Raw genomic sequence first — 27,971 nt, 5'->3', positions numbered from 1 at the left:
TTGTTCTCTGTTGTCCCTGCAGATGTCTTTAACAGTGCCTGGTACACAGTAGGTGCTCAACCGAAACTTTCATCGAATGAAAGTGTAGGATAAAAAGGAACTTGAGCTAAAGGAGAGATGGTTAACACTCAGCAGTGAATCAGAGAAGCCTGGGTTCAACTGTGAGGATTAAACAGAGCCCAAAGCCAATAATGCTCCACATTGGTTCACCTCATTCCTGATCGTGTCTAAAGAAACCATCTGGAGGCAGGACTGTGCGTTTGTTGGGCCTTTTACTTAAAACGCCTTGCAAAGCAGCTCAGAATGTTCTCAAAAAGCAATTGTGGCACTGCCATTCCAGGTTCCAGGGCGCTCGATTCGGTCCCCACCGGGGGAAGTAGCAAACGCGGCCCCGCCTACTCCGCGACCCAGCCGCCGGAAGTCAGCGCTGCACGCGGACCCGTCCCCGGCGCACACCCGGCCTCGCGTCCGCGCGTACCCCTACGTAAAGCGCGAGGAGCTTCACGACAGCCCAGGCTCCACCCCTTTGGCCACATGTCGCGCTGGTCTTCCGTCGGACGCAGCGCCACCTCCTCGCGCAGCTTTACGAGCCCAGGGCCGCGCCGCCCCGCCCCGCCCCGCCTCCGGCCGCCCTCCCGCCCTCCCCGCCCCGCGTCTTCCAGCCGGACGCGCCCGCTATAATCACGTGACTGCCTCATCCGGGTCCTTTGCGTTCTCTCTCCCTCTCCCAACATGGCGGCCTCAGGTGAGTGAGTGGCCGAGCGCGGCGACGAACCGGGCTCCGAAACCACCCTACCAACCTGATCCAGTGATTACCTGGAGTCGGGGAGCGGGCGGCACCGTTTCCCTTAGAGTTGGGGGCTGCGGCAGGCTGGCGGCTTGGCCATTTTAGGTTGTTGCCCCGGGATGTTTAGGGGGGAGGGGAAGGTGCCCTTCCCCTCCCCCTCACGGCCTTCTCACCCCATCTGCGCGAGGCTGGAGTGGAGGGTAAAGGTGGACCTGACGAGTTGGCGTGAGGAGGAAGCACAGAAAGACCTGCGGGAGGCGCGAGACCTCATGGACCTGATCCACTGACCCCGTGTGAAGGCGTGGAGGAAGGAAGGCGGTTGGCGCGCGGATGGGAGCACGCTAGACCTGGTCTCCGAGGCGCGAGGCCGTTGCGTTCTGGAGTGGGGGCAGGGGAATAAAGGGGGGACAGTTAGAACGCGAGCGCGTGTCAGTGGAGGGGCGGGAGGGGGGGTAAGGTTGCGGTGCGCGTGCGCGGTAGGAGGGACCAGGGTAGTGGAGACGGCGCGCCTTGGAAGCACGCGCGAGTGCCCAGATGGCATGATTTTACGTGCTTCTATTGCCCCCTTTTAAGTCCTCCCACTTTCTGTACCTTTACCCTTAGAATGCGTGTGACCCGGGCTTTCTGTTCAAAGTGTGCATGCGTTTGGATGGGAAGTTGAAGCCCCTGCAGTTAGGTGGGGGTGGGGAGCCCAGTGTGGTGCGCCCACGTGTTGGGAAAGGAAGTAGGGGTGGGAACCTAGATTTCCCTCTAGGATTTTTTTCTTGTTCCATCACGTTTTCACCGAGTGGAAACGTTATGCCCTGTTGCAAGGCGTGGAGATATCTGTGAGCACCGTCGGGCCCCTGCTCTTAGGGACCAAACTTACCTCCTCTCCCTCTTATAAATATGTAACTGCTAGGGATACAGTTAATATACTTTAATTAGTGGTCAGAAATTGGTTTGCTTTTCAAGGGAATTTCATTACCTTGCAAATCCTTTTAATGGACTTAAAGGGAAGCCGCAGTAAACTGCAGTATCTTGTAACATTAATTTTTGTTTGGGAGGGAATATAGTCTTTTTAAAGTTTATGGAGCCCTTGCTATGTCTTCTCTCTAGGGATTTATCGTTCCTCTTACAAAGAAAGTTAAGGGTGTGTCCAGTGTTTGGGGTGCTTATGAACATAGTACCTTTCATTGAATTCTTCACTATAGGCTTTGAAAGTTGGTCCAACATTTTATTATATGTTGCCTCTAATCCTGTGAAGAAGTATAGATAAATGGCAACGTTCCTTAGCTGAGGAACATGAAATTATTTGTGCAAGGTCACTCTGCTTACAGATGGGTGGAGCAAGAACAAAATCTGTCACCCCCTTGCCTGCTCTTTTCCGTTGCTTAGTTGGGAGGATCTTGGTTGGCGTGCTGCCTCATCGACACTCTTAAGATGCTCTGAGATTGTACATGTTTTCCTCCTGTGAACTAGTAAATTCCTACATCTGTTGCATGCTTATTGTGTTCAGTCTCATGACTTACTGAAAGAATTGAATCTGTATTCATATCTGTACTTTTATGCAAAATTAGCGGGAGAGCACGTTAGCAATTATCTAGCTTATGTCTTTGATCCTACACCATGTTATGTGAAATTCACACTGGTTGAAGAGATGTGTTCGATCATGTCCTCTTGACTAGGGACACTGCTGAGTTCTGCTCAAGAATACAACTGACAGTATGCCCTGGAGAAATTTTAGCGTTACCAGATTTCTTTTTGCCTTTATAAATTTTTGCACTCGTTGACTGTTGGATGGGTCAGCATTTATAGATGTGGCTGTGCCTATGAGACTAAACCACTTTTCAGTATGTTTCCTGGTGGTACCTACTGTCTGGTTGAAAATAGATCTTGTTCACTTTGTGGAAATACGTGATACAATTTTATAGGCCTCTTTTAAGGCTGGAGATTCTTTGCAGCGATAGCAGTGTCCAGTATGACCCATCATTGACCTCCAAGAACAGAACATACCCCAGGTCTTTATTCCCTGGGAAAATCTTGGATTTCTAGGGAGTTTGATCCCTTGAACCAGTTCACTTTCATTCCTTAGTTGGCTTAAGAATACACCCTACTTTGTTCTAGTTCTTTTACTTCTTGAGTCAGTTATGGCATCTATAAAATGGACATAGTTTATCTGCTTTCCTTTACTGTAGAAGAGAAAGTGCTTGATTCGGGTGAAGACTCTCCTTACAGCTAAAATGCTGTAAAATTGGGAACTGTACCTATGCATGAGTCATTTATTTACCTAGCACTTCAAAATGCTATTGAAAGTGGCGTTTTTACCGGGAAAGGTGGTGTTCCTAATGATTGTTTTCAAATGGTGCTGATCTTCCCGTTGATTAATTATAGTGTACCTGATACCTTCATTAACATGTAGTTAACCAAGTAGTATCCCCTAGAGTCAGAAGACTAAAACTTAGGGAAATTCTAAGCCAAATGTAGAGAGCAGAGTAAGAGTAAAACATTGTTTCTGGGTAATACCTATAAAGAGTGCCTTGCGATAAAAAGCCCTATTATACTTAGGATTTAACCATTATCTTTTCATGATTGCGGGATGAAAATAACATCGGAATATATCAAGACCCAGATACTTGTTTTTAATTGAGTGCATGTCTGCATTTGTGAGTACACAAACAGGTTCCGTTCCTTAGTAATAAAAGCTCACTGTCATTGGGTGGATTCCAACTCTGAGCCCTGTAGGGCAGCACAGTCCCTGTGAGCTTCCCAGTCTGAATCTTCACTGCAGTGTCAACTGGAGGAGAGTGCCTCGCTTTCCTCCTGCAGAGCTGCTGCAGGTGTGCTCAGCCGCCCAGTGGGTAGCCCCCTAAGCAACCAGGCCTTCCCTTAGTGTCTCCGCAGAGATAAAGGAGCCCTTGATTTCCTGTCCATCATCCTTTTGAAACTACCATCTTAGGAAGATGAAGCTTTCTGATCTTATAAACATTTAGTCCTGGAAACCTACAGAGACCTTGTCCTTGGCAAACATGCAGTATCGTGTTTTCTTTAAATTGTCGACGAAGAAGTTGGGCATGTGGGAGGTTATGTGAGCACAGGAGCTGAGTTTCTAAATCTTGACCTAAGTCTTTATTCTCTTGCACTAAACTGCATAGTGCAGGAAAGATGGAAAGCATCTTAACTTGATAGTGCATCGTTGTGGGGCAGTCTTGTAGGCGCTGTACAGTTTGAGGTCCACTAGTATTTGGGTGGGTCGCATCAATGTGTATACTATTGGGGAGCTGCGAAAAGTTTGTGGAGCATTGGGGATAACGTAGTTTTTAAGCCGTTTCATTCTCCAAAAACTTCACTATTTGATAACATTCTTTTAATCAAATCAAGTAGATGTCCCAGGCATGTTGGCAGTCACTTTCCATTTCCTCCTTCCCCGCTCCTGGTGACCACGATTGGACTCTGGCTCTATGGATTTGCCTATTCTGGACTTTGGAAGGAGCTCTGGTAGCGCAGTGGTTACAAGTTGGGGTGCTATCCACGTAGTTGACTGTTCAAAACCACCAGCAGCTCTGTAGGAGACAGACTGGGCTATCTCACCCTTAAACCATTACAGTCTTGGAAACCCACAGGGGGTCACTATGAGTCAGCATTGACTCCAGGCAGTGAATTTGGGTTTTTGGACATTGGGGGAAAGAGCCTAGTAGTGTAGGGGTTATGTGTTGAGCTGCTAACTGCAAGGTCAGTAGTTTGAAACCAGGAGCATCTCCAAGGGAGAAAGGACTTACTACTCCCGTCAAGAGTTAGCATCTCAAAAAGCCTTGGCCTCAAGATTAAACTCGTAATAAAGTGGCTATAACCCCCACCTTAAGAAAAGTTCTTGCTTGATCCTCCATTTATAACACAAAGCAAAGTAGTATTTTTTTTAACTGCTAACAAAAACGCATATATATGAGTTAGCATCTCAACACTTAAACATGGGCAATTCTACCCTGTCCAATAGGGTAGCAGTGAGTCAGCATTGACTCAATGGCAATGAATTTGGTTTTTGGACATTAGTAATTAACCTTTTTTATTTAGTGCATTTCCAGGATCATTATATTGTAAGATAAATCACTGCACTTAGTGTTTTGATAACCTCTGTGAATATACCACATTTTATTTGTTCATCAGCAGGTAGATATTTGGATTGTCCTTTTTGTGTGGCTGTAATGCCACTTCTCAACATTTGCTCTGCTGGTTTATGATAACAGTTTTTGATGACTTACTATTAAACTATTCCAAAAGTTGATCTAGTCTATGGATTGTATCATCTCACAGCCTGTCGATTAGTGTTTCTGTTAGAGGAGTATCAGGAGGTGCCCTGATACTGAAGAACTGAGGAAGCATATTCTGTACATGTGCTTCCCCTGCCACCAAGCAGATTCTAGCTCTCGTGGGTTTCCGAGCTCTGAGACTTGGCCAGAGCAGATAGCCTCCTCTCTCTCTCTCTCTCTCTCTCTCTCTCTCTCTCTCTCTCTCTCTCTCTCTCAGAACAGCTGATGAGCTTGGACCACCACTTCGCCAACTGTGCCACTGTTTATTGCTGTTGCTTTCCTGTTACCATGGTTTAGATAGGCATTTCCTTTTATTTATTGGCTGAAAATGACATTTAAAACAGTGGTTCTCTACTAGGGATAACCTTGACTCTTAACCTCTAAGGGACATTTGGCAATATCTGAAGACATTTTGGTTGTCACATCAAGAAGAGGATAGGAGGCCAGAGATGATGCTGTTGGTCAAGTCCATTCAGAGACCCTATGTGCCCGCAAGACCTGGTCCTGCCCAAGCTCAACAATTGTTAGGTTGCAGCCTCTGTGTCACTACATCTCACCAAGATCATCTCTGCTCCCTGCTGACCCTGCTGTACCCCAAGTCCTTTTCCTGAGACGCCTCTCTTCCGAGGAACGTTCTGACTACTTCTCCAAGACCTACTTGTTTGTTCTCTGACAGTCTGTGATGATTTCGGTACTCTGCTTCAAGTGCATCATCTCTGATCTTATTTGTGTCTGGTTTTCACATGCATATGAAGTGTTGGAAGATACCTTGATGAAATTTTGTGCGAGTCCTCGTTTTTGACAAGTAAAGATATGTCCAATCCTGGTGCCACTTAGAGAGGAAAAAAAGGGTGGACAGTAGGTAAAACGGTGAGTTGAGCTATTGGCTGGAAACGGTCAGCAGTTCGAACCCAGCAGCTACTCCGCAAGGGGAAAGGATGGCACTTTGTGCTCAAAAACTCAAGGAGATGGGGGGGCATTTTACTTGTCTTACAGATGCACACTCTAAAATGCATGAGACAGCATTTAACAACAAACTTACTCTACCTAAAATATCCTTTGTGCTGAAGTGGAGAAATCCTAGCTTAGAGACTGATAATTATTTTTACATGCATCATTAAGAAGGCCACAAAAGTTTTCTCTCTAAGACTTCCAGACAATGCTTGGAGAAATAGCTTAGCTTTAAAAAGAGCTCTGGTTTAACCTATGTAAGTACAGGTAGAGGAGCCCCGATGGTGCAGTGGGTTGCGTGTTCAACTGCTTAACCACAACTTCAGCTACTCGAATCCATTCATCAGCCAGTCCTCGGCAGAAAGATACTGGTATTCTGCTCCCATAGAGTTAACAGTCTCAGAAACTGTTGTAAAGGGTCACCATGAATTGGAAATAATTCTATGGTCGGGGGCTTGGATATTTGGGAAGTCTATCCACAATACATTCTGTGAAACAGGATGTGTGGGAACCTTGTACAAACTGCTGTTATTTGCCCTCTGGAAGAACTGGCAGTGGTGGTGGCTGGATGGATGATGGGAGCTGAGAGGAATCAGGTGGGGGTGGAACAAGAGCCCCAGAAGAACCCTGGGCCCTGCCACCCCCAACCCTGGTCTCCAGTCAGCTTTATCCTGTTCCTGCTCCAGTGCTGCAAGAGTGGGTTAGGAGAAAACAAACAGGGCTGCTTGTCTTTTTTTAAAGGTAGTAATCTTTGGGGGCCACGGGCATAAATGCTGTCTCACAAAGCAACACATACCTGAATGGAAAGAGCTTAACAGGTGGCTGGTATAGAAGTGTTTGCTGTTCCCTGAAAACCCTTGGAAGCGGTTCTGTGCACACATGGGTTACCATGAAGTGGAATCAACTTGATAACAACTAATAATTAAGGCAGCAGGCAGAAGTTTAATTAATTTCTGGGACTTGTGGGTGGGTTCGTTTAATCCATGAGATGGTGAATTAGCTTTTTGACCAATTCCCATAAGATTTAAAGAAATTGAGGCTAAACCAGTTTAATCATTGTGGCGGGACATCCAAACGCCCTGGAGCACTAAACAAATGTTTACTTATAATGGAGGGGGCAGCACTGTGGAAACTACGCCATGGTCAGGGCTGGATGTTGGAGCAAAGGGCAGGGAGGCTTAGATAACAGCAAGGCTGCTGCAGACATTGGCGCCCTCTGGATTGTGGTCTTACACTTTAAGGGCCACTCATTCGAGCTGCTGCTTAGATTCTGATGGAATCAATGTTGCTGTTGGATTTTAAGAAACATAAGTTTCTATTTTTCTCCCTGAAGATTTTACCCTGGTTGAGGGATGGTACAGGAGAGAAAGATGGCTTAATCTTTTTCAAATAGTCAAAGGTAAAAAGTTGAAACCCTAATCTATAAAGTTGATGAAAACCTAAATCTTAGACCAGAGTGTTCTTTTGATGAACTTGACCTCATTGTATGGGCTGGCTACCAATGACAGCAGGCTGATAGTTTCCTATTAGCTGGTGATAATCAGTTAAGCCCCATGAGGCGATAGCTGATGTGTTTTATCCCCTCTGCTGAGAGGGTGTGGAACAAACTCAGTAGCCTGTGCTGACACTTTCTCACTTAGTCTTGTTCAAATTTGTGTTGGTTAGCTTAACATTTCCCCTAGACCAGTGGTTCTCATCCTTCCTAATGCCTCAATTCCTCATGTTGTGTTGACCCTCCAACCATAAAATTATTTTCGTTGCTACTTCATAATTGTAATTTTGCTACTGTTATGAATCAGGCCACCCCTGTTAAAAAAAAGGTAAAAAAGGGTGGAACCACAGGTGGAGAACCACTGCCCTAGACTTTTGCATATGACCTAGGCCGCAATGCCATTGCTGCTATAGGCCTGACATTTAAATAGTTTTATTTCAAAGCTGTAAATAGATTAAATATGACTTGATCATAAATGATATTTTGGAGCAAAATTAAGGTTCTCACTTGAAAGATATATGGAAACGTTACATTCCCAAAACCATCTTTTATCTGTATTATTACACGTTCACCTGCCTTGAACATTGAAATAACAGTACCTCGCATTAACCTTTTATGAATTTAGTGACAAATCATCAGGTTTACATTGGTGATGGCATTTTATTTTGTCTCGTTCATTGCCATCCCCTCACTATAGCATCACTTATTCCACTTCCTTTCTGTTGTTTCCTGGCGCCATTGCTCCTCCTTCCCTGAGCCTTCTGACCTTGTCCTTGGGTAATCACAAATGGTTGATTATTCCCTTTTGTTGTTGTTCCTTCCTTGGATGCCTTTAAGTCTCACCCAACACATTGTGACCCTGTGCACACACAGCCCCAAACATTGCGAGGCCCTACACCATCCGCATCCTCTCCCTCGAAGCTACGTTAGTCAGTGTGTCAGTCCATCTACCTCCGTGAGGGCTGTCCTCCCCTTTTGTTGCTGACCCTCCACTCTGGCAGGCCTGGTGTCCTTTTCCAGGCCTGATCTCTTGCGAACATACACAGACTGGGGTCTCAGCACTGTTCTAGTTGTACTTTTCTTCCCAAGCAGGTTAGTTCGTTTGTGGTACTTTCGATGCCCTTTACAGATGTCATCATTCCGATGCATCAGTTCTGTGTTCTTACCCACTGTCCAACACACACACACACACGAGGCCATTGAACATTGGGCACAGAATGAAAGGATGCATGGAGATAGCTGAGACAAGGGCTGCCAGGGGCTGGAGATAAGCTTGAGGGGATTTGGGGATAAGCATTGAAGGGAGGGAATACTAGAACTAATTGTGATTACACAACTCAAGGCAATTTAATCATGGGGAGAAAATGTTCTAACATCGATGCTGGTGATTGTACAACTATTGAGTTGTGTTAAATATAGATTCGGTGTCGATAAAAAATGTAAAAAATAAACTGATAACATTCCAAAGGAAAAAGGAAGCAAGTACCATGGCGTGGGTAGGATGTGCCTTAGTCTTCAGTGGCACGCTTGCTCATCACTGCCTTGCGATCTAGTGCCCCAGGATTCCCTTATAGACCTAAATTGGATTCTGGGTTGAGTTTAAATGGTGGCTGTAGGCTTAGGGTTTTAAGTTATTTGCCTACTGTCCTTCGAATGTGGTTCTTTCCGTAGCTCTTGGTAGAGGTAGCACTGGGGCACCATTCTCGTTCTTCTGGTCTCAAGGTGAACGAGACCGATGTGTGCATGGTCCATTCGTCCTTTAGACTGATTGTTTCTGCTTGTTGTCCACTTCCATCACTTTGCTTTCCTCCAGACAGGAAGAGACCAAGAGTTGGATGACTTTATGCCTGTTGACCTTGTGCCTTGTGTTCCCTAAGGTTCCTGAGACCCAGAAAGAGTTCTGAGGACTAATCAGGAAAAAAACATTTAAATGTGTTGGTTGTGAGAGTTTTCTTGTATTTTCCTCTAGTATAGCTCATCCTACAGAGAATATTACAATAGAGAATACTACACGAAGGAGCGAGGGGGAAAAATGACAAGCTGATCCCAAGGGCTCAAGTAGAAAGCAAATGTTTTGAGAATGATGATGGCAAGAGATGTACAAATGTGCTCGACACAGTGGATGGGTGTGTGGGTTGCGGTGAGAGTTGTAGGAGCCCCAATAAAATGAGTTTTTAAAGAGAAGACCATATTTTACTGGAAGGGCAATAAACTCTAAAGGCAGGCGTCCTCAAACTGCGGCCCGCCAAGGACAGTGATCCGGCCCGCCGGGGCTTTGTGCCCCGTTTTTTTTACTTCAAAATAAGATATGTGCGGTGTGCATAGGAATATGTTCATAGCTTTGGTTTTTTTTAAACTATAGTCCAGCCCTCCAACGGGTCTGAGGGACAGTGAACTGACCCCTGTTTAAAAAGTTTGAGGCCCCTGCTCTAAGGTGTATGAGTCTTTGGAAGTGGTACACAGGGGGTTTTGTTTTATTTATTCTTGTGTCCCAGGAGCAGCAAATGTAGTCTTACAAAAGTAGTTGCTGAATTAATCCTTTCAAAAATCATGAATGATTATAGTAAGAAATGAAAGGCTGTCCTCACCCGAGTCAAGGGGCGGCTTGTTTCCTGTAACTAACTCACTGTGGGGTTCTTTTTTGCCTTTATAGCATATATTCTCTGAGTGATCGCTGCGTAGTATTACTTCATCTGATTCTTGTGGGTGTTTTGTTTTTTGGGCTTTTTGCCTTCAGCACTTATTTTGTTGTACAATTCTGTAAATGCCCAAGTATTGGTAAATAATGGTTCTTTTGCCTTTGAAAGCAGCAAAAAAGAAGAACAAGAAGGGGAAGACAATCTCCCTCACGGACTTCCTGGCTGAGGACGGGGGGAGCGGTGGAGGAAGCACCTATGTCCCCAAGCCAGTCAGCTGGGCTGATGAGACAGATGACCTGGAAGGAGATGGTACTTTGTTTCCTTTTTTTTTTTCCCCATCATTATCTTCTAGATAAAATCTATTTCATTAGTAACTTGCAAATCACTTAAAATGGGTTTTCCTCAAGGTGCACATTGACTGTTCATGTGTCATAGGGTGGAGACAGCCCGTGTTGGGGATTGGTTGTCATTCAGAGGGCCATGGCTGCTCTTCTGGTAAAGTCTTGGCACCCCGGAAGCAGTGCTCAGTTTCTCCTCGGGTTGCTGTGAGGCAGACTCGGGGGCAATGGGTGGGGTTGGGTTTTGGAGAAAGGGTCTGTGTGGGTCTGTAGTCAGACTTGGTCTCAAGTTTATGTTAGAAGACTTGATTGGGTCCCAAGTTATTAACAAGAACTTTTAGTGATTCTAGCCCTTGACTTAGTAGCAGGCTTTTCTCACATTTCTCTTCACAGTTTTATTAGCACTGCATCCACATGTTGTATAATTATCACCACGTTCAATTCTAGAACATATTTTACCTTGTACTCATTGTTACTGGCATGATCATATTTTTTTCTAATTGTGGCAAAAATATATATATATCCAAAAAATGGTCTCCAATTCCACAACTTTTACATGTATGATTCAGTGGAGAGTATCTTTTTAAAAATTCCTTCCTGGCCTAAAATTGTGTGTCCTTTCCACAGAAGGATCTGTGGCGGTACAGCCTCCAAGTGAAGTGTCCTAGAGCTGAGGAGTCGTCTGTCCTAGCAAGCACCTAGTCAGACCACAGTGGTCTGAGGAAGAGAAGGCAGGGTAGTCATTCACGTGGGGACCCAGAGGGGCCCCTGGAGTGTCATTTGGACACATTCTGTGCCTTCAGGGAGCAGGGAACCAGACAGGAGCCATTCTTTGTAATTAGCTCGTATGACCGAAACCTTACTGCAATCATTTTTTAGTAAAAGCTTTTATTGCATTCTGAAGAATGCTTTTTACTTTTGTGACCTATTGTTCATAATGAAAATAAATATTTCCTATAATCCTGTTGATATTTGAATTGTACATTGATGTGCACTGCTGTGAATGGGGTTGTTTGGTGGGGGTGGCACAGAGAAACCTTTACAAAAATACTTATCTAGCCTAAAGGTAGGAATTTGAGTTAGTTGTCAGTGATGGTTAAATACATTAGAGGTGGCCGGGTTGAGTCATAACTTATAAAGTACCTGACACATAATTAGTAGTGGCAGTTAACATTATTTAATTCTTTCAACAAAAGCCTGAGCCGTTAAAGACTTTGAAATAATTAAAAAACAAGACATGACTACATTGCTAGACTATTAACAGTCCAGAAGCATTTTTTCTTTTAAATTGCCCTATTTGTTTTAATACTTGACAAGTAGCACGGAGTCCTGTGCTGTTGGTGCTGGTGTGAAGGTTTCTTCTGATCTCCTGTATCTGCTTTCTATCCTAGTTTCCACCACTTGGCACAGTAATGACGACGACGCATATAGGGCCCCTCCGATTGACCGTTCCATCCTGCCCACTGCTCCACGGGCTGCTCGGGAACCCAATATCGACCGGAGCCGTCTTCCCAAATCGCCTCCCTACACTGCTTTTCTAGGGAATCTGCCCTACGATGTGACAGAAGAGTCAATTAAGGAATTCTTCAGAGGACTGAATGTAAGTGTAAAAGTTTGGCCATGAACTGGACGGTGGCGGAGGGGTAGTGGCTGTCTCGGGAGTGCTGTGGGGAACAGACTCGGGTTGTGACTGCATTTGGAAGAAATGTGTTCGTGGGTCCGTGGCATTTCGGGCCTTTGAGAATGTAATTGACCTACACCAGTGGGCCTTTTTAGCATGAGTTAAATAGCTTCTTGTTACAGAGAGGATCTCTTGGAAAACTATTAAGTCTTCTCATAAAGCAATTTGAAGGTGGAGGAGCTGGTGTCAGGGAGTTCAAGAAGGAAAAGAGTGCTTTGAAACTGTGGTAGCAACTGTGCAGCACTGCGTGATGCAATTGATATGATTCCTGTATTAGCGCCCAGTAAGACCATTGGGGGGGGGGGTAAGAAGTAAATATCCCCCCTTCCCCAATAAAGGTGAAGATGCCTAACTGTCCAAAAATGGAAAGACGATTTCTTTGAACTTAACTGTTTTGCTACGGATACTCAAACTTGTGTCTAAATTGCTTGATTCTTTGTATGTTTGTTAACTGGAGTGCTTGCTGAGAGCTTAGTGGCCTACAGGAGGATATTCACAGTGTTTATTCTGCCCGAGGCAGACTATTTGGAAACTGGTTTCCAAGATGGCAAAAGATGTTAAGGAAAGTGAATATAGAGGTGTTCAGATGCTCCCTTTGCCTAACTTTCATTAAAAAGTACTTAGGAAACCAGAGAACAAAAGCAATAAACCTGCTTCCAATTCTGTTGTGGTTTTTTCTGGGGTCTTTACCACTGATGAGATGCTTAAAAGTACCCTTCCCCCAAGAATCGGCTTTGATTTTTACTCTCCCCGTGTTTTTTGATTCTTGAGATCTTTGTTCCAAGGTGGCTGATACTACCGACTGGGGTGCTGGGGTGATCCCAAAATACTGTCACCAGGGGATGCCGGCTCATAGTGATCCTTCCTGCAGGACGGGTGGGACGGAGCTGCCCCTACGGACTTCGGAGACTAACTCCACTTTCTCCCATAACACCCCTAGGAAAGCAGAGTCCTGCACTACCCTGGGCTGTGCGCTATAGTACAAAAATGTTTAGTTGCCAGGGGGGTGCTAAGTAATATGTTTCCTGAAAACAGGGCAGTTGGCCCAACAAATTTGTAAGCCTTGTACCCTAGATCATGTTCTCTGCGTGGACCACCAGTTTTTGTCATCTACATTTCTGATTGGCTATTTTGACTACTGCCTGTAAATCTCTGTATAAACCTTGAATACAGCCACAAGGGTGGCCTGTGTTTTAGTTCACTCTTGTGGCTTTTTACATACAACGTTGACTAACCTTTGGCCTGTTTCGATGGTTCACCTGTTGTAGAACTGGTTGGCTGCTAAGGCTAGCTCCCTTTAAAAAAAATTTTTTTTTCTTGCTCCTTTTACAACTCCATGAAGGGTTACAGTCTCTGAAACCCACAAGGGCAGATCCACCCTGTCCTCTAGGGTCCATGTGAGTCAGAATCAACTTGATAGCTGTGAGTCTTTGGGTTATAATAAACCTTGTATCTTGGAAGCCAGAATAAAGTATCAAATCAGTGATTCAGAAGATTAACTTAATATGCAAGGTGTTGAAGAAATGAAGTCAAACAAGAAAAGAAAACACATGAAAAATGTTAAAAAGGAAAGAAAATAGGAGTGTGGGGCAGGGAGACTTGAAATTCCAAATGGAGATTGCAAACCTGTTGGTTTGTAGATGATGAAGAATTAAAGAAGAGTACCAGGGAATGTGGTGTGAAAAGACTCCAGGGAAAAGTGCAAACTTTGTTACAAAACACATGTTGACTTCAAATTAAAACCTGATTAGTGTGAATTTTCCCCACTTCACACACGTGAGAATTCTTGGTTTGCCACCTCAGAATTTTGTGGGTGTTGGGAGTGTGGTGGGGGCCAATGTTGGATTCACCCCAGCTGTTAATAAATAGACTGTGGTGCCGAAGGGCTCAGCACTTACTTGGCTTAAAGGTTGGTAGTTCAATCCCATCCACTGATGCCACAGGACAGGCCTGCTGGTGATCTGCTCAAAGATTAACACACACACACACACACAAATCCTGTGGGGTAGTTCTATCACTTGAAATATGCACCCAGCAGCAACCGTGGTAAAGTTCCTCAGATATATAAATTGTTTGAGAAATGAACTGCCCAGGAAACTTGGGCCAAAAAGCTTTAATTTTTGAGAGATGAGAATTGGAAATATATTAAAGCCAGCTAAAAAGATAAATAAGTGAAGAGGTCACTAAAGTAATTAGGGAATGGACAGTTGCTCTTAACTGAAGGGAAACGCGATGGTGGATTTCCGAGACTTGACTCTTTACAAGAGTAGAAAGCGTCACCTGTGTCCTAAGGCTAAATCCATAGGGTTCCACATTGGAAGGGCATAAGTGGCGTGTGCTCAAATGGTTCTCCCTTTATTGATTTCCCCTGGAAGACAACCAGGACATATGTATTCAGGGAAATGCATTTTGTGCACAGTGTAACAAAGAAGTGAACAGGGTGGTTTATCAAATATTTTGTGTTTCTTCCAGATCAGTGCTGTGCGCTTACCTCGGGAACCCAGCAATCCAGAGAGATTAAAAGGTTTTGGCTATGCCGAGTTTGAGGACCTGGACTCCCTGCTCAGCGCCCTGAGCCTCAACGAAGAGGTAAAGAGCTCCAGTGCGTGCTGAAGTGGGTCTGTACTTCTCTTTAAAAGACCCACATAAGCTCAACTCATAAAAGCCTGGGTTTTTGGGGGGGAGGCGGGTGTTTCACAATCATGGTGTTTATTGAGGAAATTAACAAGTTACCACGAGTCTTGACTTAAAACAAACACACTAAGGATAGAGTCTTTTTGTCAGCAGTGCCTCTTCTGGGCTATGCTGACTGCTGTCTCTCTCTGCGGCCCTAGCCTTTACTGCTGTGCCCCAGCAGCCCGTCGCTCCATCTCGGCCCTCCGTGCAGGACACTTGAGTGCGCCTCACTCCTGGCTAATCATTGATTTCAGGAAGCCTTTTCGAGCATAGAAGAGGATGAAACTTGCATTTTCTAATCTGACTGTTGTTTTTGTTTTTATTCCATCACTTGCACCCAACCTCCAGCAAATCATAGCTCACTTTTGAGTTTCAGAAACCCTGATGCTTTAGGGGAGGTGCTCCCGGGAAAACCTGTGGCAGAGACTCAGCACACCAAGTCATTTAGCAGAGTCACTAACACGCGTTCCTTTATGCACAGCCTGGCTGCACGTCTCATAGCCCCCACCCCTCAGACAGAACCTGACCCAGGCAAAAAGAAAAGTTTTCATCTGCTGAAAAATTATTGAATATGTAGCCAAGAAGAAAGCCAAATGAAGGCTATACGTGATAGTAGAACAGGAGGAAAGTAAAAAGAAATAGAGGAAAGAACTAGGGGGCAAAAGACAATCATAGAGGTATAAACATAGGCATGTATCCATGTAAATATATTAATATACAATGATAGGAATATAAGTCTACATATATTTATAGGTTAAGTATTAAGGTAGCAGACGGACACTGGGTCTCCACTCAAGTACTCCCTCAACACAAAAACACTTTGTTCTAATAACCTGGCGTTCTGTGATGCTCACCTTCCCAACATGATCGCTAAACACAACGGGTGTATAAACTGATGTGAAGAAAGCTGATGGTGCCCAGCTATTACAAGATATAACATCTGGGGTCTTAAAGACTTGAAGTTACACAAGCAGCCATCTAGCTGGGAAGTAACAAAACCCACATGGAAGAAGCACACCAATCCATGTGATCATGAGGTGTCCATGGGATCAGGTATCAGAAGACCCAAAACAAACAACCATTTCTATGTGGACAAGGGGGTCAGAATGGAGACCCTACACCTACCTGTAGACAATTGGACATCGCCCTCACAGAAGGGTCACAAGGAAGGGATGAGCCAGCCACGGTGCAGTATAGCACCGGCGAAACACAACATTCCTCTAGTTCTTTGACTAGAGACCATGCTGTGTACAACTTTGCCTCGTGCATAGTCGTTGTTAGTACAGCAGATTGAAGCCCTGCCCAGTCCTGTACCCCCCGCGCATCCCTTGCTGACTGACGCAGCCTGTTGTTGGAGCCGTGTCAATCCGCTTGTAAAGGGGCGTCCTCTCTCTCAGTGACCCTCTGCTTCTCCGAGCACGGTGTCCTCCTCCAGGCACTGGGTCCCCCGTGCACATGTCAAGGGACATGCGACAAATCTGACCATCCTTGTCTATAAGGGACCTTCACTGGGACTTGTTTTTATTACACTTGACACAATGTTGTGGATAGTTATTTTATGAAACTTGGTTTTATAAAACAGTAAGATGGTTGACCCTAATTTAGTATCCTATAAGCCCAACCTAAGGAGTTACTTCCATTTTTAAGCCTTTTTAAAGGATTCTTTAGCTAATGGGTAGGCGTGTTAGCTAGATTACAGTGTTTTTCCTTTATTTTCCTTCCCCCAGTGCTTCTGCTATGCCCAGACGTTCAAGGTCACTCATGGGATTTGTGCATAATGGGGCGAAAGGTTGGTTAATATGGTCCTATGCTCTCAGTCTCTAGGTAACAGGAGAATTCGAGTGGATGTTGCTGATCAAGCACAGGATAAAGGTAAGGACACTGGTTGAAATGTCCTGTTTTTGCTGTAATCCTAGGGTAACCAAGTAGGGATGTCCTTAGACGTTTTTAATAAAGGTGGACAGTGGAAGCCCTGCCTCTAGAGCGGTGGTTTTCATCAAAGGACAGTTTTGGCTGTCATAGTGAAGGGCGAGGGGAGTGCTATTGTATCTGGTGGATCGAATCCGTAGATGCTGCAAAACACCCCACAGAATAGCTGCCACTCCCCAACAAAGGATTGTGCCCCACAGTGTAACCGTGAAAGGCTGGTCCAGGACTGCAGGCCGATGGTGGTTTTTTTGGAGCCTACCCACTGCTCCGTGAGAGAAAGCTGTAGCACTCTGCTTCTGTTAAGCCAGAGCCCCAGAAAGCCAGTGGGGTAGAGCTCTTGTGTGGGCCCCTGTGAATCTGAATTGACAGTGGTGGGTTTTGTGTTGTTGTTTTTAATGAGAGGCCCCCCCCCCAAAAAAAAAAACCATAAAAAGCAAAAAAAGAAACCATGTGAGCTAATTTGTTTGCTTTGGGCTTTGTTGTTGTTACTGTTTTAATATGCAGACAGGGATGATCGTTCTTTTGGCCGAGATAGAAATCGGGATTCTGACAAAACCGACACAGACTGGAGGGCCCGTCCCACCACGGACAGCTTTGACGACTACCCGTCCAGGAGAGGTGACGACAGCTTTGGAGACAGTAAGTTCGTTATGAAGTCTATTTCTCACGCTTAGCAAATGTAACAGTAAAAACAGAGGTCAGAGCAATAGATGTGAAGCTATAGTGATTTGGTAATGACTTAAAATAAGGATAATGGACTCAGAAATAACTCTTAAAAGAAAAGGCAAAAGATTGGACCTAGGGTCCCTTCTTCCCCCCTTTTTTCTGAGTCAGAAGGACACCTTTCTCCCCTGGAAGCTTACATTGATTGCAAGCGAGCGTGAAGCTGCATGGTGGGTTTCCAGAGCTGCCAGGTGTGTGAGCTCCTGGGCTACAGGGTCACCTGTGGCAGGTTGCTATCACTACTTTTCTATCACTGTCACGAGTGGGAAACACTTTTCCTTCTGACAGATTCCCACCATGGAAAAGTTCCAGCTTTGACAGGTCCTACTGTATGCCAAGAGGTTAATCTTTGTTTTCTGGGCATGTCAGAGACACCTTTTTGGAAGCCTCTTTAATAACTGTAAAATGTCAGCAAATATTTGCTTCCTGGCTAACTGTCCAGTCACAGCAAACTAAGGATGTGTGTTGTCTGAGCGATTAGAGACATGTACACAGAGTTCATGTCCCTTTCCAGAAACTTAAAGTGTGTTTCCAATTCACTGGATGACTGGGTTTGGGTGTTTGTGATCTGCTAGATTCTCTTTTGTGTATAACAGGAGCACGTCCTTTACACTGTAGACATTACATGCCAGAGAATACATTTCTAGTGACATAGACAATAGTGTCATTTATATAATGAAATCGTTATTTTAAAAGACGTCGTCCCCATATGTTTGTCTTGTACATCTAATAAGTAGCCCGCTAAGTGATTGTAAGGTGTGTTTGTTTTAATGTAGCTGGCCCATGTTAGAGACAGATTGATCTGTAGCTTCTTGTATACTCCACAGTTTTATTGTTAGGGATAGCATTCCAGGGAGCATTCCTACATGAGAATTCTTTGTTTGGCGCCTAGTTATTTCCTGGGGCTAGATTCTTAGAAAGTGGGTTGTTCCAATGGGCATGTATGTATTTCTGGGAAGCCCTCACGGCTCACTGAGTCAGCACACAGTTGCTACCTGAGGCTGGCCATTGGAAACCCGCACAGCCACCCCACAGAATGACTGTGTTCTAGAAAACCCTATCGAGGGGGCGGTTCTGCTTGGTGTCTGGGGTGCTATGAGGTGAAACTGGCTCAGTGGCACCCGTCAGCAACGGTGCATGGTGATTCAGATTTGTGGTTTGTACGTTTTCATGTGCTGAATGTTCTGAATGCTCACAATCAAAGCTGGAGCAGAGTGGAGATAGAAATCAAGTTCATCTAGTGCACGGTGGGCTTTCTTACCTGTCCTTGTTTTCCCCTCTAGAGTACCGGGACCGTTATGATTCGTCCGACCGGTTTCGTGACGGCTACCGTGACGGCCCACGCAGGGATATGGATCGATATGGGGGGCGGGATCGATACGACGACCGAGGTAGCAGAGACTATGAGAGAGGTAATTCTAAAACACAACTAGTTACGTGCCTTTCTCCCAAGACCCCCTTTTGGCTTTTCCTCTCCAGTTTGAAGGGTGCAACTGGGGCTGTGTTCACAGGCTACGACTCCAGGGTAGGCAGTGGCAGAAGAGCATTTGGTAGTGGATACCGAAGGGATGACGACTACCGAGGAGGTGGGGACCGCTACGAGGACCGCTATGAGAGACGGGACGACCGGTCGTGGGGCTCCCGGGATGACTACTCTCGAGAGGAGTATCGGCGTGATGACCGAGGTAACCATCTCTTTGGCTTGGTGATGGAGCAGACCTCTGAGGAGGCCTCGTGTGGACACAAACTGTTGTATTACGACTGAAGGAGACGGTGGGGCATAGCAGAACAGCATTGACTAAGGAGGGACAACATGGGACTAAAGCAAAGCCCGGTGCTTCTCCTGGCTACCTTAGCACCTTGGTTTTCTCGTGAACGTTGACTGACTAAACAAAGGAGGAAGGGGCATTGGGCATGCGCTCATTTTCAGCTGTGGTGCCTTTAACACTTAAAACAGCCCCTTTTCAAGTGAAGGGCGGGAGGCCGGATTCAATACACAAAAGCCGGGGCTGCTGGTTCCCATGCTGTCGCCCCAGTCGCCCGTGTGCATTGTAAGCAGCCACGGACTGCATTTACCCCGCACCGCTGGCCGGCTGGGTGTGCTCATGTGCATGAATCTGTGTTCTAGGACTTCATGGTGTGTTTTTCACTCCCTCAATTGGGCTCCTTTGTGAATAGGAACTAAATGATGTAACGCAATGTTCCTGTGATAGGATTTAACCAAATAGCTTTATTTATAAATTTGTTTTTATTTTTCTATAGCGTTTAAAGTTTGTGGTGGTTACCAGGAACGGGAGGGAAGAGGGAGAGAAGTGGCTAAGAGTTGTGCGTCGGATAACCGACAGACGGGAGAGCAGCTGCTGAGGCTGCCTGTGCGCAACCAAACAGCTCGTGGGTTTGGCTCCCCTAACTGGCCTTAATAGTGGGTTTAGTGCCTAAGTCTGGTCTGTCTCTCTCTGTAAATTGTTTACATTAAGTGGATAAATGAAAGGACCTCCCAAAAGGAAAGCATGTCTTGGTGTGCCACCATGGTGGGAGTCAGCAGGCACATTGGTAATAGGGATTACTGGAGTGCTGTGTCCCCTAAAAGTGGAGGTCCTGGCTACTTTGCAGAGTCCTACCGGTTTAAAGGGTCTCTTTGAAGCTGTGTACAAGCTGCTAGCTTGAAACCCTTGAGAAAATGTAAAACCTGGTTCTGCAAAATATATTCCTTGTATGCAAATCCATAGTTACGTAGTGATCTGTAAAGACTTGTCGTGGGATTGATGACCCCCAACTCCATAGAGTGGTGCTGAGAGGGAAACTCGTCAAGGTGTATGTGGACGTAGGGAATTTTCAATGTCTGGGTTGTTTATGATATTAAAACATTGTATTTCTTCAAACTTCATGTTTATCTTGAGGCTTTCGGGCAACTTAGACTACGAAAGAAAGCAGATGCCCTTAGAATTAGTCACGATTCAGAAATTAGAGACTCGTGTGGGGTGTACCCTGTTGTATCATTACTAGCTCGTGTTAAGTTACTAAAGGTTCCACACCAGGTGGTTTCGTTTGTTTGTTTGCAAGATGCTCTTGACCTGTCGTTGCGGTCAGAGGCAGTCAGACATTGCTTGTCTTTGTCGTAGATGTGCTAGGGGAAAGGCCGTTTTGTGGCGCTGGCTGCCTCGGCTTGTTCTTGGCACACAGCAGCCCTGTGTGCAGCAGACTGAAGCCATGCTGGGTTCTCCACAACACCCCCACGACCGCCCCTGGGTCGGGCCATCTGTGTGAAGGTTTCTTCACTGACCTCCGTTGGCCTCCCGTTTCACCCTCTGCTCAATCGGCCAGGCCACAAACCTAGTTCCAGATCGCAGTTCATTCGCTAGCTGTGGGACCCTGGCTGTTGGCCATCAGTTTCTGGTGACTTGGAAAACTATTACTTAGAGTTTCATTTAACTTAGGTCCCCCCCAAAGACCCAAACTGAATCTAAAGCCTCGGAGCGCTCCTAAGGAAGATGATTCCTCCGCTAGCACCTCCCAGTCCAGCCGAGCAGCTTCCATCTTTGGAGGAGCCAAGCCTGTGGACACGGCTGCTCGAGAGCGCGAAGTGGAGGAGCGGCTGCAGAAGGAGCAGGAGAAGTTGCAGCGGCAGCTGGACGAGCCCAAACTAGAACGGCGGCCTCGGGAGAGGTAGGGCGTCTATCCCTCTGGGCTCGAGAGTGCTGAGTGGCAGTGGCGCACCCTCAGCACGTGGGGAGTTATTGGGTGCCAAGGGCTAGAGTTTAGAGGATTGGGGATTTGGGCCATCTACAATGAATGGAATAGTTACCCAGTGAAGATGTGGTCAATGAGCCTACTGCAAGCAGAGGTTGGTGGCAATACTTTATAATCAGAACCTACAGGTGTAGTCCTTTGTTTTTGTAAGTTGTGTTTTTTGGCTGCTTTAGCCTTAAGACAGTGTTTAGTAGTGATAGACTATGAATTTAAGAATTTTGCCAATAACTCCATGGTAACATGAGTGGGATCCAGTTGCAGCAAGTATAATAAAAGCCATAGCCAAACCCACTGCTCTTTAGTGAATTAAGGGTGGGGCACAGGATTGAGGGACATGGCTGTTAATCAGAAGGTTGGAGGTTCAAGTCCACCCAAAGATTACCAGCACTACGCCATTGAAAGCTCTGCGAAGTTGGGGTTATAGGGAGCTAATAATCGCAGGTGTGCGCATGCAGAAAATATTCTTAAATTAATTGTGGTTATTGGACAACTTTTTTAAGTATATTTAAGCCACTGAATGGCATGATGCATGAATTATATGCCAATAAAATTGTTTGGGGGTGAGGGGGGACTCCAGGTAGGGCAAGATAGGACAAAATAACGAGGTATAAATTACCAGGGGCACATGAGGGAGTGGGGGAAGGGGAGGGAAGGGGAAAAAAAGAGGACCTGATGCGGGGGGCTTGGGTGGAGAGCAGGTGCCTTGAGAATGATTGGGGCAGGGAATGTATGGACGTGCTTTATACAATTGATGTATGTATATGTATGGATGGTGATAAGAGTTGTATGAGTCCCTAATAAAATGTAAAAAAAGAAAAGAGAAAAAAATGATTAGGGCAAAGACTGTACAGATGTGCTTTATACAATTGATGTATGTATATGTATGAACTGTGATAAGAATTGTATGAGCCCCAATAAATTGTTAAAATTAAAAAAACAAACCAAAAAAAAGTAAATAGATAACTGCAGAATAAAAAAAAATTGTTTGGGGGAAAATACTACTCAGACATAGCATGGGTCAGAATTCACTCAGCAGCAGCTGTTTGGGTTTCTTTGTTTTGTTTGTTTGTGTTAATTTACCACCTATCTCAGGATAACAAAGCATTACAAAGTTTCTTGTAAAGAGATGGATTTAACAGAGTAAAAGGCCCATTGCTCTTTGAGTCACTTAGGAGTCTAACAAAGAGTACTTGGCTAAGGGGTATAATCAAAATCGTCTTGACTTTCTCAGAAGTTAGGCTAGAATAGTTCTTACAGTGAAATTAAAAGGAAATGGAATTCCTGAAATGGGACTGACTGTATCCATTTAAACATAAAGGGTCCTTCCAGGGACTCTCTGAGTCTACTCAACAGCAATAAATCTGGTTTTATACACACATACCCATAGATTATGCAAGTGTGGTTAGATACTGATATATGGGAGTAGGGGAGGGAGAGGGAAAAATGAGCTGGTGCCAGAGGCTTAAGTGAAAAGCAAATGTTTTGAGAATGATGAGGGCAATGAATGTGCAAATGTGCTTTACACAATGGATGTCTGTATGGATTGTGATAAGAGTTGTATGAGCCCCTAACAATTAAAAGAAAGATTGATAAATGATGTTTCTTAAAAGGTCGGCATGGGTCCAGGGTGGGTTTCATCAAGCTAAAGATCGAGTGTACTGTGTTTTGTTAAATCTACAGACACCCCAGCTGGAGAAGTGAAGAAACTCAGGAACGGGAAAGGTCCAGGACAGGAAGTGAGTCATCACAGACCGGGACCTCGGCCACTTCTGGCAGAAGTAAGTACAAATCAGGGTGGGCGTTAGGCATTGCCACTTCCCCATAACCTATCTGGAGGCTCTGTGGGGCAACGTGTGTATGACTGGATGTGATGATGCGTCTTTGTAGCTAGAAAGTACTAGGACGGTTGGTTGATTTTGTTTGCCTGTTTTTGTATTAGAGCTTGCACTTTTAGAAATGTAAAAAGAATCTAATTAAACACCCAAGTTTTATGCTCCTTTAAAAATTAGTTAAGTGTTTGGTGTTTGTGTTGTGGTATAGAAATGTGCATGTGGTTTGACTGTCTTGTTTTATGTTGTGTGCACACATGCATGCCTGTATGTATGTTTTGAGCTCTGGCTTACTTGAGTTGGGACTTCATGATACGTGCCTGCTCGCACATGTGCACATGCGATTCTCCAAGACAGTGCTTTAACACTTAAAAATGTAGAGAGGCTGAAATTCCAAAATAGAAGATAGCTCCTCATAGCCAAGAACGGTGTACCACCTTTTCAGATACATACTGTCGTTGTCTCTGTGTGTGTGTGTGTGTGTGTGTGTGTGTGTGTGTGTGTGTGTGTCTGTCTGTCTGTCTGTCTCCGTGCATTTCCTCTTCATAAATCCTATGTGAAAACCACAGGGTTGGAGGTACTTCTCTCTATTAGATTCTTTGTTTGTGGATACTGATAGCATGTGGACCAGTTCCTTCTGGTGGGACGCCTGTTGAGATGCTTTTGTACAATGAACTCTTTCCCTCCCCCTCCCCACCTTGACTTCACAGACACTCGAAGGAGAGAGAGTGAAAAGTCTCTGGAAAATGAAGCATTCAGTAAGGAGGAAGACTGTCACTCTCCAACTTCCAAGCCTCCCAAACTAGATCAGCCTCTAAAAGTCATGCCGGCCCCTCCGCCAAAGGAGAATGCCTGGGTGAAGCGAAGTGCAAACCCTCCTGCTCGGTCTCCGAGCTCAGACACCGAGCAGCAGTCCCCGACAAGGTGGGTGTGCGCACTATGGGGTCAGGTAGAACATTCCTGTAGGAGAGTGACATTGTGGAGTTTACTTGGCTGGCTAAAATCACTTGGTAGCTTGAAATGAGCCACGATGGGGGAATCTGCAGCACATACTGGAAGCACCATCAATCAAAGCCAGGTCCAGTTCGCCTCGCCTCGTCTCTCAAGGCTGGCAGTTGGGCTTGAGTCGCTTTTAGGGTCATCTGTAAAACAGTAACGATGCCAGCCTGCCATGTGACATTCAGGTTACTGCTCTCCTTGTTGTGTCTAATATGTTAATGTTGCCAGAAGGGAGCGAGTGTCTCCCGGGAAGCGGTGACGGCCCTGGGAAAGGGTGGTGGTTTCCTGTCTGGCCCCTCCCTGAGACAGCTGGTGAGCACGAGCATGTATTTCCTTCTAGTGTTGGAGGGAAGGTGGCTCCAGTCCCACCATCGGAAGAAGGACCAGCAAGGAAAGGTGAGTCCTGTCCCCCGTGCATGTAGTCTACATCAAATGACAGCAGTCGAGACTGTGTGTCTGGGTAGAGTTGATGATTCGAGCCCAGCATCCCCTCGCAGGAAAAAGATGAGGCTGTCTACTCCCATCAAGGTTGACAGGCCACCAGCCTTAGCCCCCACGCTTTTCCATGAGAAGGCACCGGACACCATGTCCTGGCAGTGGGCTTGGGTTTTGTTTGCGGTTCTGTGGTTTTTGCCTTTCCTTGCCAACAGAGGGCAGGAGTGAGCTTTTTGGAGTTCTAGCCCCACCCATTCCTGGTAGAGCATTTCTTTGAAAGGGACAGAAAAGGGGAGGGGGGAAAGGGGTGTGTGAAGGAAATTAACAGGCTCAGTCCAGATTAGAAATGTCACTGTCAGCCATGCCAAGGTCCCAGAGCATCATGACCCGTATTTCCAGCCTTTTCATGATGACGTACCAGCACGGGGACTTTTCCAGGAGCTGTAGCTTGGCAGTATGTAATGTAGAGGCCTTGGGAGGGACGTGTTAGGCAAGTTGGGCTGTGTCTCATTTCCTTCAGGGAACACAGGGACACACATTTCTTTGGCTTCGGGAGAAGGAAGGGCGCATCTTTTACTTGATGGTGTATATTTTTCTCTCGTACAGATGAAAAAGTCGATGGGGTGAGTCTCCCAAGAGGCCAAAGTGGGAGCTCGAGCCGTGGCCCAGCCGACGGAGGGAGCAGAGAGCACCGGGAGGAGTCGGACAGGTGTGTCTTCTGTTTGCCGATGTGACGTGCAGGTGTCTGTATAATTAAGCATTGTCTGTGTGCTGCCGTATCCCTCCCTGACAACTAAAGTCCCTCGGTGAGAGCAGCAGAGTTCTGGACATCGGCATCATGGCATGTCCAGTTAGGCGAAGGCCTTCGACCGGAGGTGCTGAATGGGTGCCTCAGAGGTGGGCGGGTGTCAGCACATGTCCTCTCCTCTGCAGGAAAGATGGCAAAAAGGATCAAGACTCCGGATCTGCACCTGAGCCAAAGAAAGCCGAAGAAAATCCAGCCTCCGTAAGTGTCCGCGGCTTCGTTTCTCCCAGCCCACTTGCGCTGAATTGCCGCTTTTGAAGGATCAGCAGTTGGCCTCCTTCCCATTTGAGACTAACAAACAAGAGTGGCTGCAAGGCCGTGCTGTTGGTTTGACGTCACGCCTGCGAGCTCAGCTCCCACCCTCCGCTCTGTTTTGTTTGGGCAAACTGAAGGTTTACGGCAAACTTGTGTTGATCCTGCCTGTTGACAGCATGTGCTCGCTTCCTGGCTCTGTCACGTGTTGTAATGCTCTGGTGCCCTCCGCGGGCTTCGTGTGCACTGTACTGTGTAGCTCAGTCGGCACGAGTAAACAAGGCGTTCGTGTGCCTCGCTGCATTGCCATGTTTACTCTATAGCAGAGCCTGCAGGACCTGACGTAGGCCCGGGAGTGGCTACAGTGAGAACAGGCCTGTCTGTAGCCCAGCAAGCTTCCGTGGGAAATGGTCGGGGTTTTGTGCTGGCGTGTGTTTGGCGGTGAGAATTCAAGGCCTGTGTTGTTTTGTCCCTCACTTGTTACAGCAGTTCAGTTCTGCAAGCAAGTACGCTGCCCTCTCTGTGGACGGTGACGAGGAAACTGAGGGGGAGGATGACACCGCGTAGACCTCGCATCCTGGGCTTCCTCCTCGTCTCGCCACCCAGGACACTGAGGGGCAAATCAAACCTCTACCCACACACACACACACACACACACAATAAAACGCGCCGTCTCCTGAAGACCTCTCTTCCCTGTTCTTAATTTTAAATGAAATGAAATTCTTTTGCATGCTGCTGCAGCCTCTGAAGTATTCAGCTAAGTGGAGAATCGCCCCTGTAGCCAGAGAGCGAGAGCTGCGGCCTTTCAGGGCCCAGTTGTGTGTTATGTGGTACCAGGGGTCTCCCTGCACAGAGACCGTAGGACTGGGACTGATGTCTGCATTCTGGTTGGGCAGGAATAAGGAGGCGTGTACGAGTTCTACCTTGTAATTCCTCCTGTCTTATTATGGCAGATGTGAATTCTGAAACATGCCCTGCTCAAATGTTCTCCCTTTAGAAAGTTGGGCTCAAATAGTCTCTGAGGTGGGTTTAGGCTCTGGGGGCTGCTAGTCCTTGGGGCCAGCCTAGGGGGGATTCCTTCATTGTTACAACACCCTCCCCTCCCGGAGTCTACAGGACAGGTCTTCCTGAGAGACGGGGGGTGGGGAAAATCAAATGAGGGGGAAAAGAAATCCAGACCCTCAGGGAGGTGTTTCCAGTCAACACATGATGGGGAGAATTGCTGCCTAGTCTTTTGTGTCCTGGCTTTGCCTTTCTGAAACGGTCCTTCCTGAAAGTTCAAATACATTCATGTTCTATAAAACCCTGAAGCTTTAAGTCTGAACTTTCCGTCATCTTGGTGTTAGGGTCATCAGCCTGCCAGCTGCTGGGAGCTGTCCACTGTCCTCCAGTGAGCCGGCCCTTCAATGTGTTTGAACTCTCCTACCCACCGACTGGCTCCTTTTCTCTTCTCTCACGCCCATGCGCGCACCCGTACCCCTTAATGCGTCAGAAAACTCGACTAGAACTCGTGCTTTCCGGGAGTAAATGAGAACAGATAAATGACACTTCAGCAGGGCATCTTGGTTTTTGTTAGTTTCCTTTAAGACATTTCCTTCTGTCCACTGATAATCCCACACAAACATTTTGATTTATAACGTGGCATAGACCAGTGTGTGTGCGTGCGTGTTTTCATTTTGTTTTGTATTCTGTTGTGTCTTTTTCTCTTGAGCTTCCCTTGAGGGGATAAATGATGGCGAACTATTCACCAGGGTCTTGGCTTCTCTCGTAGCCTGCCTGCCTCCATGTGCTCTTGTGCACCTCACTCAGTACGCATCAGCTTGCTAGGTGGTGTCTGTCCTTCCCCTGGTGTCTGCAGAGGTGTGACACTTTGGCTTCTTGTTTGCAAGCTCTGCCCCCATCATACCTAAGCAAGCGCCCTGGCCGTGAGTAGGCGTTTGCTTCTTAGCTGCGGCAGTGAACATGAGTCATTTACCTGATGGACAGCAAGGCTCTACCACGTGAGGGACTTTGAGCTGGCACGGGTTGTCTGCTAACTAGGAATTGGGCTTTTTAGAGAAAGATACCCAGGGTTGCAAGTTGGTGGTTTTGTTTTGAACCCTTTGCCGCAGAGAATGAGATGGTAGGGCTTATCCTCTTGTCTACTCCTTCCAAATAGTTGTGTCCAAAAGAGCTGCACTTTCCCATTCCACTGCTCTGCCCTCCTGTTACAGCGGAAACCGGGATGGATTGATGTCCAGCTCCTGAACACATGTAAAATTTGTACAAAATATCTTCTATGAAAATGATTTGTAATCTGTAGACTTAATACCTGGGAGATAATCTTGAGATGTAAAATCCCCATCCTTTGGGTTGTGGGGTTTTTGTTTTCTCCGAATAAATCTGATCTTGAAAGTGGA

General features: G+C 46.1%; 1 protein-coding gene across 3 annotated transcripts; it reads left to right on the top strand.

Annotated features, from left to right (window-relative positions):
* The first annotated feature begins 622 nt into the window (after nt 1-622).
* On the top strand, nt 623-27,971 carry EIF4B (eukaryotic translation initiation factor 4B). 3 transcript variants are annotated; one of them, XM_075551646.1, is made up of 15 exons: nt 623-745; nt 10,327-10,464; nt 11,885-12,093; nt 14,647-14,763; nt 16,668-16,722; nt 17,284-17,418; nt 18,786-18,914; nt 19,014-19,187; nt 20,940-21,168; nt 22,933-23,030; nt 23,792-24,005; nt 24,421-24,476; nt 25,122-25,224; nt 25,449-25,521; nt 26,059-27,971. In XM_075551646.1, the coding sequence occupies exons 1-15, from the start codon at nt 733-735 to the stop codon at nt 26,137-26,139; spliced, it is 1,824 nt and encodes a 607-aa protein (XP_075407761.1). In that variant the 5' UTR covers nt 623-732; the 3' UTR covers nt 26,140-27,971. The 3 variants fall into 3 exon arrangements, with proteins under 3 accessions (XP_075407761.1, XP_075407762.1, XP_075407760.1); XM_075551647.1 differs by having other exon boundaries at nt 628-745; nt 10,324-10,464; nt 26,062-27,971; XM_075551645.1 differs by having other exon boundaries at nt 628-745; nt 10,324-10,464.

Source organism: Tenrec ecaudatus, chromosome 6, assembly GCF_050624435.1.
Source record: "Tenrec ecaudatus isolate mTenEca1 chromosome 6, mTenEca1.hap1, whole genome shotgun sequence".
Classification (NCBI taxonomy): Eukaryota; Metazoa; Chordata; class Mammalia; order Afrosoricida; family Tenrecidae; genus Tenrec; species Tenrec ecaudatus.
The sequence above is the reverse complement of the archived record's forward strand: the minus strand, read 5'-3'. Positions and strand labels throughout refer to the sequence as shown.